Source organism: Daphnia pulex, chromosome 4 (genome assembly GCF_021134715.1).
Source record: "Daphnia pulex isolate KAP4 chromosome 4, ASM2113471v1".
Lineage (NCBI taxonomy): Eukaryota > Metazoa > Arthropoda > Branchiopoda > Diplostraca > Daphniidae > Daphnia > Daphnia pulex.
The window spans coordinates 8,230,844-8,245,303 of record NC_060020.1 but is presented as its reverse complement, the minus strand read 5'-3'; the positions used below and the strand labels follow the sequence as shown (position 1 = coordinate 8,245,303).

Genomic DNA, 14,460 nt, shown 5'->3' with positions numbered 1-14,460 from the left:
GACCATTGACAAATGAGGTTGCGAGTTTCCCGCTGCGGGAGGGCACCCGCATGATGTGTCTTGATAAACCTTTCCCCCCTTTTTCCTCCTCTATACTCTTGTCAGATGCAGGCCCGTTTTTTTTTTTCTATACTTCTTCTTCTTGTGTTTTTTCCCATTTCTTGCTGCTCATATCGCGGCCGTGTCCAGTCAGAACTCGGGACATCCATCGTGAAATCGAATAACACATTTATTCTGTGAGGCACATTGGCGTATATACCGTTAATGGCTATTACTGATGGCTACAACCCTCGGCAACTTGCCTATAAGCGTAAATTGTGAAGCTAAAGCGTCAAAAGTTTTTTTTTTTTCCCGTTTGTGCATAAGCGCGTTTTAGCGCTTAGTCAGCCGATCGTTCATCAGCCGCACAGCGTGTGTCGATGATGTAAACGATTGAGGCCCCACTGACTGACGACTACGGCGTTCGGATATCCAATTCCCCAGTTGCCTTGCGTTATATTGTACATGCTCGCCCGAAAAAAGTTTAACCTTCTCTCCCCGGAGAACAGTCATGCACCTTTGTTCCATTTTGTGTTTACAATCTCGTAAAAACATTTTCTGTGTCAGGCGACGTTTCCTTCGACTCTGGGATAAAAGGCGAGGAGGGGGGGACAAAGATTATGACCGAGAGGGGAACAACAGAGAAAAAAAAAAGAATCAAGCCGCCCCTTCGCTATATGACTAGCGTAACGGAAACAAGGTTTCTACCAGGTTTCTACCCACTCACTTTCCCTCAGTTGGAAGATATACATAATTCTTGAAGAAAAATAAATAATAATAATAATAAAAAAAAGTATAAGTAAACCCAGTAATTATTTCACCATCTTCCGTCAGGAAAAAAGGGTGGATGATACTTCCTTATTTTTCTATTTTTTTTTGGCCATCTTGATTGTTTTTGTTACGTAGATTTGCTCGGTGCACCGCTATATAGGGCCGTCAGTGTTACGACGACGGCATGTTGTGTCTGTGACTCTGGCTACGCCATGTGAGATCCATTGTTCTTGTTGCACTAGCTCGGCAGCGTGACTAATATCAATCTAGTGGTTGATGTTAGTAGCCCTGTGTAGCACAGCGCAACCAGCAGCGTTACCTATGCTGTATTGGAAGTCTGAGAGACGGTCTGCGCGCCACCGTGACCGATGAAAGCAAAAACAATGTAATATGGCCGTGATTGCCTTCTTTGATATGGCAACCCACTAATTTAATCAAGGCACAATAGAGCGCAGCCCTAATTGAGGATCGACTTCGTTATAGGTTGATTGCCGTCCCCCTGCGATGTACACTTTCACTATTCGATGCGCATGAATGCAACCGAAAATGATAGGCGGCAGCAAGACATTTTCTTTTTTCCCCCATCAAGATCGTTTGGCTTGTAGCTGGGCACCACAGGTGGGCCAACCCGGGAGGAACACTGGAACAGCTGAGATAGCTAGTTCGCCAATCTCTTCTTTTACTTTCTTCAAACAAACCAATGCGTAGGCTACACTAAAAGAGTGAATAAATTGACCACCAAGATGGCTTGATGGGAAATACGACATCTTTTTTTCATTTCTATATCCACCATTCTGTTCTACATTTGACAGCGAGGGGGCTTCCTTACCCTTTTTTCTCTCACCTGCCGTCACCTGCCATAAAATGCCGCGCACTGCTGCGAGGGAGCGCTATAGGGAAGTTGCTTTGTGTGTATTTTTTGGCGAAAATTGCTTTGTGCTATTTCGTTATTTATTTGCCGGTTCAAGTTCACATGTCTCCTGCGTATACATGCGCCCTGGTGGACAAGCGGGTTGAAACTTTAAACACAGCAGACAATGGCACTGCCGGTGGAGTAGTATAGCCGCTGATGTAGTGTAAACCCAGCAGATAATCACAGAGACACAACAAAAAAGGTACCTGGGAAGGCAGAGGGCGTCTATATACGACAGACATGTAGAAGAAACAACAGAGGTCAGGAAACGAGCAGGTGGAGAGCGCAGTGTGGGAAAAAAGAGAAACCGACAGGTCTTCCCCTTCCCCCCTCCACCTTCACTCCCCTCCCCCCCCCCCCCACCTCCACCCTCAACGAAGTCTTGTTAGTTTCAATGTGAATTCGGGGAACGAAAAATAATGCCAAACCTTCATGAGGGAAAAGAACCGGAGAAGTGGGAGATGGATGGATGGAAAAGAGTAACACAACAAATGACGTTCCAAGAGGGAAACAAAAAATATATAAAAAAAAGGCTTCACTGGTGCGGCTGGGCCGGAAACGTCATCAACTTCTTATTTCTCTTATTTTTTTTTTCTACCTTACATTTCTCTCCCGTTTCCTCCCTTTTATTTTTCAAAACAGGAATACAAAAAAAAGTATTTTTGCTCCCCCCATCATTGTTTGACTTTTTAACCGTCGCCAAATCTCCGCGGTCAACGTCGGCCATTCTTGAAAGAGACATTGAAGCAATAAACAATTTTTAAATGTGCCCAAAAAAAAAGCAAACGTGAGCATATTATTATTAAATGATAATTGAACGGTTGACTTGGGGATCCCAGTATGGGCATATTCGTCGTATACGTATGATCCAATCAGGTCATATTTATTAAACCATTTTGAATAAATGAAGGACAAGTTTATTTATCAGATTTTATTTCGGTCACAGTGAAATTTCGTGAAATTTACGAATACATTGAAGTTTATTGATTATAGGTAGTTCAATTCAATCATTCAATTTTATTCATTTTTTCTTTGTTTTTCGAATTCTATGATGAGCTCGTTTATGTCGTTGATTCCCTCAGTCACTCTGTCTAAGATTTTCCCACATTTTATTAAAATCGCCTCTACTTTCTCCAGTGTCAGATCATCAATTTCAATGGGGACAACGGTTGGTTGGTTGGTTGCTCCAGTTCTGGTATCAGTCATGGTGGTGTTTGCGTCGTCCAGATCCGGTGAGATTCTTTCCAGGGGTTGTTTGTACCTTTTTTCGATCACATTATTAGCCAAGCAAACTGCGGATACGATGTTGAGGATAATTAGAATGGCAAGAGCAGTTTCTTTACGGAAAAGAGTGTTGGTAGCCTGATCCATCTTCTTTGGGCTTTCGTTCTTGGCTTCTACGAAAGAGTCAATGTTTGTGATAATTAACTGAAAAAGACACTCCTACTTATAGCTTCCTCTTACAAACAGCAGCTCGGCAAACACATTTTCTCTGGGGTAATCTTTATTTTTGTAAATTAATTGGCCGGTTTACGATTTTTAGTTTACTTGAACGGATTTAAAACTATTTTTCGCATGTAATTCACTGTAGAAAAAGAATAGAAAATCATTTAAAATAATTAATTCGAGTACAAAAGTGTCGGCCATTTGCCCATTTCAATTATTTTCCCGGCAGAGACATTCCCTTAAGATGGCGCTGTCCGAGCTCTTGGAGTGTAAATAAGTGATCAACTTAATAATATAATACGAATGCACATAGTATATTTACATATATTTGTAGATATCTGTTTGAAACTTGAGACTTCATTTTAATTTTCAAAATAGAAATAGAAACAAAGTATTCGTCGTCAAATCCCGCGGTCAACGTCGGCCATTCTTGAAATTGAAACGAGACATTGAAGTAGTAATAAACAATTGAAATGTGCCCATAATAAGAACATGCGAGCATAATAATAATAAAACTTCAAATTTAGAAGTGAAAGTATTATTCTAGGAGTAGCGTGGGACAGCTGTGAGAATGACTAAATCGAGTCTGCGACGTCAACCGAAGATATAATACATACATTACAATGAAATCGAACGAAAAAGAAATCCGGAGGTGGAGGACAACCGAGATAAGCGGGACAACACACGCACAAGTTGAACAATAGCCGACGAGATGCTGAAGTCGATTAAAGCCAAAGGCAGTGATGGTAAAAAAAAAAAAAGGAGAGTAGAGAGTTACCCAACCTAGCTGCTTTAAAAGTCGCCGCCGCCAGACCATTTATAGTAACAAACCATAAGGACCGAAGCGAGAGAGAATATAACACGGAACGAAAATATAAGTCAAAAAGGGGTGAGAAGAATAAATGACGTAATGACATTGAGACACGTAGAGTGAATTACGTCAGGACAAAATTTCACCTTTCCATAATATACTCTGTCGGAGATCTTGCATCTCTCGCGAGTTGATGGAACGGTTTCGCCTGGTGTGACAGGACCGCAATTCTGGCCGCCCTGCTGCCTTTTTGTTCAATAGAAATCGTCATCCGCCGTGGTCCACGTTGCTGCATCTGGCAGCGCCAGGCAGCGCAAACGACATTTGAAATCACTCGTGAGTTTCTGCTGTTGCCCTTTTCCCCCTTTTCTCGCCTTTTCTCTTTGCTCACAGTTTTCCCCTGCTGCTGGTTAAATCCAGTCTCGCGTCTCTAACGCAGTGTCGGCTCTCCCTGGTGGGCTTTCTCTGCTTCTTACATTTCGGCGGGGATTTTCGTCACGTTCAGCGGTATTATCCCGTAGGCGTGGCTTTGATTCGCCGGAGCGGAGGCATTCAGAGAATAAATAAACCATGATCTCTTTATAGTGTTTGCAATAAACCAAAAACCATATTGGGCGTGAGGCAACAGCACGCGAGTGTGCCAGACATTCGGCACGAGGACTCCACGACGATATGTTTAGACGAGGCTTCCGTTGATGGCATTTCTCGCCTATGAAACTGTAGTCTTACAGAGTACAGCAGACGAAGGAACCCTTTTTTTTCCCTTTCTGTTCCTTTCTCCTGCTTATATTCTCTCTTCGGCTATTACACAACAAACATAGATACAATATGCGACGCAGTATAAATAGTGGCAGGGCTGTCTTCTTCCTCTTCTTTCTTTCTTTCTTTCTTTCTTTCTTTCTTTTTTCTTTTTCGAAGGAAGAGCCAGGGCTTCTTACGTTCGCTTGATCCCATTTGATCCGTTTCTTTACTACCAAATCATAAGGGAACTCGGAGGGAAATTAGAGAGGAAGATGTATGGATGCACAACAGTGGATCATGTTTAATGACGCTCACTATACATGTCAGCCTATATACTAGCCTAATAGTCGTGGCATATATAGACTAGTATATGAGGGCTTGGAGATTCTCTCCTTGGGTTCTCGATCTTTCCGTTGGCCTATACACAGGCAGTCGTATAAAACTCACTAATACGTAATACAAACAGCCTACTGTTTCCTGCCGAGTTTATAGGTTATTTGACAATCAATTTCTCATGTCCTCTCTATAACTAATATTCATATGTTTCAAAACTACACGCAGCATGCAGATCCAATGATAGGGACAAATAGTTGATTGAAATTGGGTACTGGGTAGGCTTCATTCACATATTTCCAAACAGAAATAGAAAGAGTATTTTAAAAAGAGATTCTTTTCAATGGAAGAATCTTTGGAGATTTGTAATGCTGATGTGAATAAAAAACAGTATGGCGACCGTGTTTACTGTCTAGAAAGAGATAAATCCAATGAATTTCATTTTCTTGCATTTTCTACAAATAGGAAATATGCTGTAAACTCGTAAACGAAATGAAAATACGAGAGTGATCTCGAAACTCTCCCCCCTCCCCCATCTGTTTCGGTCTTGTTTTTTACGATATTGGCATTGGCTTCTTTGAGTACTTTTTCATTAACACTGCGCTTCCTCTAGCCTCAACAGCAGTCAGTCCCGTTTGCCTGACCCCTTTTTCTACGTGCTGCCCATCTCTGGCAGGGGGCTGTGAGAGACTATATGTTCGCTTCCCATTTCAATTCACTCGTTTGGCAGCGAAAGTTTCGTCGGCTTTGGCGAGTTTGATTTCCCTCCTTCCAAACTAATAAATGTAGGCACATAACCCTAGATATCCTTCTTAGTATGGCTTCAATATTGTCCAGCAGTATACTGCTTCGTGTTTACTACAGCTGCTGATTGATATACCTGCCCAGTTTCATGAGATCGTCTCCCGTGGCGACCTAATAAGACCGCCCCGATCTTTCACCGCCCGCATCCAAGTAGAATGAAAAACAATAACACAGCGCTGCATGCCCTGCATCAACTCTCTACGGTCGATTCCTCCTCTCCTTCCTTATTCTTAGATCTATAATTAGATGTATGTCCAATATCGAAGAAGTTGGCCATTGGTTATTACCAGTGATACAGACTCGCATCGATCGGAAACCATCAGAAGGACGTCCGACTATTTTCGCGACGAAATCACGCCAACAAATTGGTAAAACGTGTCGACTTATTTCTATATGACAGGCCATAGAAAAACAGTTTGATATTGATGCAGGTTTCGTCCCAATTTATATTTCCACCTTTGATTCGTTGTCGAATGAATTTTTCGAGTTCCTTTGCTGGTTGCTGGTCCGATGAGCCTTTGGTATTTATGCGTTTCCGCACCGCAAGTGAAGACAAGCGAGTGAAGATCCGAGTTACTGGGTCAGTAGAGGCGGTTGACAAATCAAGTAGGCGGGGATATAGCATGTAGAGCTTGGACGTAGGTTTTCCCTTTAACGCAACTGAATTCTGATGAATGTCAAGAGTAATGATGCGGAAAATCTGATGATTGTCCTCCAAAACTTGTGTGGCCGGCTGGCCGTCTTTTCTTCACGCTTTGATTGTACGACGTTAGGATGTCACCTCGTCGGCCTGTTAGTCCTTTATCGCTCTCGTCGTGTGTAATATCTGACGACGAAGGAGGCATCATAAAGTAGAATTAAGGCTGTAAGACCTCTTGGAGATTGCGCCAAAGACATTTATCCAGCCGACTGTTTGCCGCCACCATTTTGAAGTGTTATTCTCCGGGTTCCTCTGCTGTGGCGTTTACAGAGATACGCTCATCAGCAGCTTCTCATTAGTTGGACGTCATTAACGTTGACCGCTTTAATCTTACGGAACCCACCACCACCACCACCACTACACGATAACGAATCATTAACCCTGCCTTCATTTGGTCAACCTTCATTTGGGTTCAAAGTCGGATCGTCGCCAGAATCGGACATCACTAGGGCATATAGCGGCGGCCGTCTATATTTACTGGTAGGCGACACGGCGGAAGTAGGAGACTGCTGTTACATACTACAATGTCATCTCATATCTTCCATGACATTCCAATTATTCCGCAGCAAAGCGCTGGTCGGGTTGGGAGCATCTCAGCTTCCCCCAAACGGCTCATTGTTGCTGGCGGGTCCCACAGCGCATCTTATTCGCAAGGCGGTAAACACAAGTTAGTTGAAACCAACACTGCTCCACACTGCCGATGCATATCAGTCCGCATTTAACAAGAGTAGTACCACTATTGAACAGAGTAGCAGAAAGTCTGGAATATGTCTGATGAAGTTTTGTGCATACAATATATAGTCTGCTAGGGTCTTCGCTATAAACATGCGGAATTCAGTTGCCAGGGTTTGAGTTGGAAAAAAAGAAGCAATTATACTCGAGAGCAAGAGGCGTGTGAAGAAACAAATCCGGGGTGTCTAGGTCCAAGTTTTGCATAATATCCGCCAGCGCGTTCACTACTGTGACTAAGTTTCTAGAGCCTATTTGGCATTTTAACCTCAGCAACCAGTGTATAACTGCAAACTGTTTAGCCCCATAGTTTGTTTTTAAAAGGATATCGAACGATACATGGTGCGTGTCACGCCTTTATTTTTCTTTTTCAATTTGTGTCTTAAACATTTCTCCGTTTTCACTAGTCTATCAAAATTTGGTTACAAGTCTGAAATTGCTTTTCTCAGCCCCTTATCCCCCTCTCAGCTGGGTCTGTAAAATAAATTGGACGGGAATCGATACAAATAAGTAGGTCTGCCTCCCCTATCGTGCTGTAATGCGAGTTTCAAATTCAAATGTCGTTCTGTTACATAACACCGAGTTGGGCGGGTTTTTAAAAATTCATTCAAACAACAAGCACAAGATTTTTATCTGATAAAAAAGTCACGAAATTTTTTGAAAATAGATTACAACGAGTTCACGTGTCTATATAGAAGCGTGAGTTACAGTACAACCTCTAATGCAATCACCGTGACAGCTTAGCGAGCAGTCTCAAATTAACCATCGCTGAAGAAGAAATACGGTAATCGCCTGAGCCAATTAGAAGATCTAGAGTAGCTGTATTGGGTATGACGGTCGTTCGTTGATGATCGTTGAACCTGGCGCAATTGTATAGGGGAAGGAGGATGATGAAAGCTTTCAACCACGGAAAAAGCTTTGATTGAAGGGCTGCTGGCCAATAAAGACATTCGCTTCGTTCAACATATAAGAGATGGACATCCATCTAGTGGACGACAAGGCATCACTTCATTTATCTCATTTCAAGTGAGCGATTAGACGGGCGCGGCCACTCAACCATCACGGTCTTTGTCTGCATGTTGTTTCAGACTTTTTTTTTTTTATTATTAAATAATATTTGTTACTATCCGAATCGATTCCGTTTTCAGTCGCCGCTTGTTTGTAATTTTGGTACGAAAGAAAAAGCAGTAATGGCTAAGTAGTTGCACAAACAGTAGCTGCCACGCACCACCCAGAATATAAACGATTTCGACAAAATCGAAGAGCGAACTCAACTTGACGGATGGTTCCCTATTCGTCGGCTCGTCGCTCTCGCGAGTAATGCAATTCCCGCCTCGGCGGGGCTCGTCTGTCACATTCTATCGATGATTGGTTTCTTCATATTGTTCTCCAAACGTTTTCCGTGCAATATCACAACCCTGCTGCCCGTCGTATGAGACTGAAAGAGAATCACGCCGGACAATCTGGACTGGACTTGACCGATGAGGAGCGGCTCACTTTTTTGTTTTCTGTTTTGATAGTGTAGCCTACAGCACATATTATTTTCTCTTTTCTTTTTTTTCTGGCTGGATGTTGCCAGTTGCCGTTTCATAAGGGCAGCCAATTGACGGGGGCTGTATTGTGCAACAGCCCGCACTCAACATGAAATATCAAAGTAATAGAGGAAACAGCAGCAGCAGCAGCAGCGTGAGCGTCGCAAAAAGATTTGACTTGACATCTCTACTTGAGTCAAGACCTCCTATGATAAATTGAGGAGATATCACCCGAACCAAGAAGCTGATGCCAACAAGAGGAATAGCGACCGATTCGTTGAGGCTTATCACACTGCTTCACCCGGTTCGCCCGTTTCACACGCAGTGACGCGAGTGTCTCGGCCACCGGCCTTTATTCGCTCTGCGTTTGGGGTTTTTTTTTCTCTTTCTTATTTTCTATTGCACTTCCTTTGGCGAGTCTTTATGGAAAAACATTCGTTTTGTCAAGTTGTAGTGCAATACATAAGACGGCCGTCGTTGGCTGATACAGCTGTCTTGGAAAAAGTGGTTCGTGACCGTAGTGGTTGAGGGTTGAACCGCTTCTATTTACTTTGACTGTTTTCTTACTCTCTTGATTTATTCACCTCCTTGCCCCCTTTTTCTTCTACTCTGATGATTTTAATTGTTTGAGTGGGATTTTATATATGACTTTGTATACGGTTATAATCAAAACAATTAAGGGTTCGTTGTTGACCATATTTCATTTTTTGTTTCATATCTATAGAATTTACAAGGCCAATATCATCTGCGAAGTGCGAATGGGGTTGTCGGATTTTCAGATTTCCCAATTTTGGAATGATTGAACGAGATCTGAGATCAAAACAGTCAGACACCCGTACATTTTAATGGAAAAGAGACTTTGCGCGAGCTACAATTTGATATGGGAGTTTTGCATTCGTAAAACTCGTACACTCAATCAATGTTGCACTTCACTAAAGAATCGATAGTTTTGAAAAAACAAATAATCTCGCTCTTTTCCGTTTTTCACTATATGTAATACCGGTACATACAGCTTTATACACAAGAAAGTTGTACATTTAAGAAAGATTATAGAAGGAAAATTAGACGACTGGGCAGTCCCAGTCCACAGTGAACAAAACCTGATGTAGGGAATACTAAAAATATGCAGGACAATATACAACAATAAAAAATAACTCTTTTTTTATCAACAAAGCTCTAGTACTATGTTATACCGAGAACCAAATACTGATGCATTTGGCATTCGATGTTCTTGTCGCTCATCTGATGATTTACACAGGGCACAGAGTTTCTAAAAGGCCTCGGAAGTAATAGGGAAGACAGTTTCATATAGTGGTAATTGATTACTCGACTAATATTGGTGCCTTTTGAAGGTGAGAAGCGAAAAAGTGTAAGCCTATTGTTCGTTATAACCTTTAGGAGCGCTGCTCATCGATCAGTGTCTCGCTGTGTGTAACTCTGACAAACATACGGACGCAGAGGATGGAACTGACAGTTTTCCGGTGAAGAATACAGGCTACAGAGAAAGACGGGAAGAGAATGCATTCGACAATAGAAGAATACATCAAATAAACTTAGAACCGTTTTCTAACCGACCCACTCTAGTAATTGACCGAAACAAATCACAGCAACCTAATAATATTTTCACTGTTAGATACACAACGCTTTGCAAACCACAGGTCAAGCAAAAAAATTAGTTTAATTTTATGCTTGTGATACGGAAAAAAAACTGATGAAAATCACCGGAAATTGTATTTTGAACTGACTTTTACGTTGGGTTACATATTTAGACCGTTTGGGTTACGTAAGACTGACACGACATCGAACAAAAGCTATTTTTAAACGGCTGTGTGACCACTGGACTGGTATAAGGCACAAACGACTTCATCTCACAGAAAAAAGGTCCAGCATTTATTATTTTTGAACCTTTTATAATCAAATCTTTTACGAATAATCATTTGATTCTTTAAGACAAAATAAACGAAATCGTAATTTCAGTCCTCAAATGCGATTAAAGTAGGACATCAGTATGTTATTTCAGGAATGATTCATCCGTCCATCCGTCCAAAGTCAAACTTAATAATTCAGAATAAATAAATTCAATCTACTCTATGCCACACAAAACGGTCATCCTCTTAAAATAAGTTCAAAATAACAAGGCCGAATCAAGCCTACGACCATTTGAGGATATCGACTTAAAATCGATTAAACATTCATCCCATCAGATAAAAAAAAGGAGCTCTTTGACAATTAAGTTAAAAAAAAAACGCATAAATTAAGAGCCCTTGACGTCATAGGTGTCTGCTGACGAGGTGGTCTCCAACGGACCACACGCGACACGTCTACAACTCTTCATCTCTCAAGAAACTGGAGCTGTTCAACCCGAGAGTGTCCAAGTTTATTTTTAGTTAATCAAACTTGTGGGTTGTGCCTGAACCACTTTGAACGAGGGGCACAAAACGTCCAACTCCAGCCCGCCGATATTACAAATCAAGAAATCCCGTAACTTAAAAAAGGCAATCTCGTAATTCAAACGGCCTTAGAATCTGTTTAAAAACACATTTTCAAGCCTCCCCTTTGTCAAGGAGCTGACATTTTGTGCATCGGATATGAATCACGCTGTTTAACCGGCAGTTATTATCTCAACTAAAAATCCCCAGGAAAGATAAATATATATAAATACCTGTTATTTTAAAGAAAGCAAAAGCAATAGCGCGAAAATGAATAGGTTTGGAACCCACTTGGTGTCGTCATCGTCCAAGATACCAGCATTTCACTACACCCTTTCGTCATGAAGAAAAGAAATAGAAGACGCGCACCCGTACCTCGGTTGAACAGGAAGAAAAAAAAATCATTTTGGCCTCAATTCAAATGTCTCGAAGTGAAAATAGCATCCAGCTGCTGCTGCTGTTGTCGAGAAAGGGACGAGTCCAATAACACGCCTTGACGTTTACTAAACTTTCGTCCAATAGGTTTCACTTTGAAGCCAATAACTAAGCAAATAGATTCGTATGCACTCCTTATGCGTCATTGATCGGTTGAATTTCTGATGAAGACGGATTCAGGATATACAGTTAATTTACCCAGAAACCAAACGTTGCAACCATAAGCCATGACGTTCGATGAAACATTCATTCAGAGAAAGCAATGTGAGCTTGCGCCATTCCAATAAAGACAAAAAAAATATATTTGTCATACTAATTAATTGATAATCAAAGAGAGTGTTTTGTGAGATTGCCATGTTTTATTTGTGTTTGGCGGATGATACTGGATAATATAAAACGAACAAAATATAGAAAGGATATCCCTAAAGAGAAATAGTCCCAAAACATTAGAACTATGGTAGTAATTGTTAAAGCAGTTTATGCGCAATGAACGGATGTTGTGATTATACGACTAGAACCAGTACGCATTACGATATAACGTTGGAGACAGTGTCATACCAACAAATGACTCCATCATATGAGATTGCAGCACCGTTTCGCCATTAAAAAAGATAGAAAGATATTGCACAAGAGCCTTATTCTCACTTTTTTTTCGTTACGCCGTTGACTTCACAATCCTCATCTCTCGAGATAAGTTGTTGCGAGGATATATTATAAGTTGTTGCGAGGATATATTATCAGTCACACCCCAGACCAGGCGAGATTCTATATATGAGAAGTTAGTGAAATTAGAAACGTAAGGGCGCCAGGCGGATTATGGCATCTACGGTCGGCGACAGCTGCCAAAATAGAGCAGCGATATTCTCCTAATGTCGAAGCAAGCCAACCGTCACAAAAATGTTATATTCAAAAGAGAGCTGGCTGAGAAATAGACAGAAAGTCATGGGCGTGTCTTGAGAAAACGAATGAGCTTTCATTATATCAAACTTTATTACTTGCATTTTCATTCACGCAAGAAATAAAAGAAAAAGAAAAAAACAATTTTACCCAAGAATTCGAAATCTTGGTGAGAGTGACAACAGATTGGTTTTATTTTCACCGTCATCCAAGCGGAATTAATAATGTTTGGAGGATAACGAATAATAAACCATAACAATTTTATTGGTTTTGTGTATTCAAAAGGGCTACCTATATGTATTGTATTTTCTGTGGTTAAAAATATTTTCTTTTGTGAAATTATCCTCATTCGCATTTGTTTAATTGCTCTCTTTTATCTTCTTTTTAAAGGTGCAGAGCTGGCATTGGCGGGTAATGCGCCGACGATATTAGAAGATCTGTCTGGCCTTGCCGGCCAGGAAGTGTCAGTGCCGTGCAGCGTCGACGTGGCGACCTGCGGAGATTTCCACAGCGTCAAATGGTACCGCGAATCGCAGCGTGTTTTTGTCTACAGCGAACTGGCCAATCTGGAACGGTCGGAAGGATCGTTGACCAACAGGTATTTCCATTCTCCCTTTTCTTTTCTTCGCTGGCACTGAGCTCTTGCATGTACACTATACACGTCTGATGCGCTCATATCGATGCATATCCGTTCCGTGAAAGTACCGAGGAATGTTGCTGGCTCGACTGTTGCTCAGTGGTACTGCCGCACTGTCAAAAAGCATTATATGAATGATCTCATCTCTAGAATTCCTAGACGATGGCATTGTCAGCGTGTACTGCACGTCAGTCACAATATAGGACCAGTGTACAATGGCAGAGGCCTTTGGCAGTGAAAAGTCTCCGGTAATGATCGGATTTAACCGTCGTAGCTCTCTCCATCTTGCTATAGTGACGGTATGAGCTACACGAGATCAATACCACCTGTCGCGAGACGGATTAGTGTGTACGTTACTACGTTTTCATTTTGAATATCCCATCACAGATTTCCTTTTTAGAAATAAATTATTTTGTTAAAAATGCATACATTTAGCATGGGGGAAAATGCAACGTAGCATTTGTTGTTTCCTCGGTGCTTTTCTGTCACTTGATGATTATTGATGTTGGTTCTTTGTTTTGATTCTCAATTTCTTTTTTTCTTTTCGTGTCGTTTGGTTGCCATTTGATGACGCGTTTGAAGAGCTCGATTCGTCTTATCATCGAACGAAACCCAAGCTGGATTGAAGATCAGCAGCCTGCATTTAGCCGACGAGGGTCTTTACCGATGTGAGATCACCTATTTAGAGATCAACGAAGGTTGCCCCGTCGTCCAATACGTTAACCTCACCGTTCTCGGTATGTATCAAACATTTCGTTTTATATTTTTTTTCATGTACCCAAATCGGCCCACATCTCTTCCTTTTTCTCCATATCTTTGTCTGTCTGATGGAGATATACATTTCTTGGTATATAATATGGGAGAGCACATTTGATGTTTTTCTCCTTTCAACGTCGCCATCTATCGATTATGTACTGTACATTGCCGCTGACTCCTTTCGCTCTCATTTCCTCCCAGTTCCGTATTCCATATTTCCTCTCCTCTCCGACCCGGCCTGTCTGAGCTCTTATGTAGCGAAGCAGCCGCATTAGTCAGCACAAGCCTCATCGATCGCTCTACAAGGCAAAAGAATAATAAAGAAATGTCAGAACTCTTTTCAAAAGCCGCAGCCCTTCAGCGACTCATCAATAATCGATCGAGAGCCGGTCCTTCCTATCGTCCCGCTTAATGTGGCCTACGGCTAGTTTTATTATTATCATTTTTTTCGGTGGGGGTGGGTGGCCGGGGAGAGTTGGATTTCTCT

General features: G+C 41.6%; 1 protein-coding gene across 10 annotated transcripts in view; it reads left to right on the top strand.

Moving 5' to 3' along the window:
• The window catches only part of LOC124193228 (hemicentin-1-like), a 39,958-nt gene that overhangs the window by 13,231 nt on the left and 12,267 nt on the right, over positions 1–14,460 (top strand). For all 10 annotated transcript variants that reach the window (XM_046586956.1, XM_046586954.1, XM_046586947.1 and 7 more), the window contains exons 2-3: positions 12,971–13,178; positions 13,800–13,954. In XM_046586956.1, the coding sequence (XP_046442912.1) occupies positions 12,971–13,178; positions 13,800–13,954 (363 nt within the window). The remainder of the gene's footprint in view (positions 1–12,970; positions 13,179–13,799; positions 13,955–14,460) is intronic.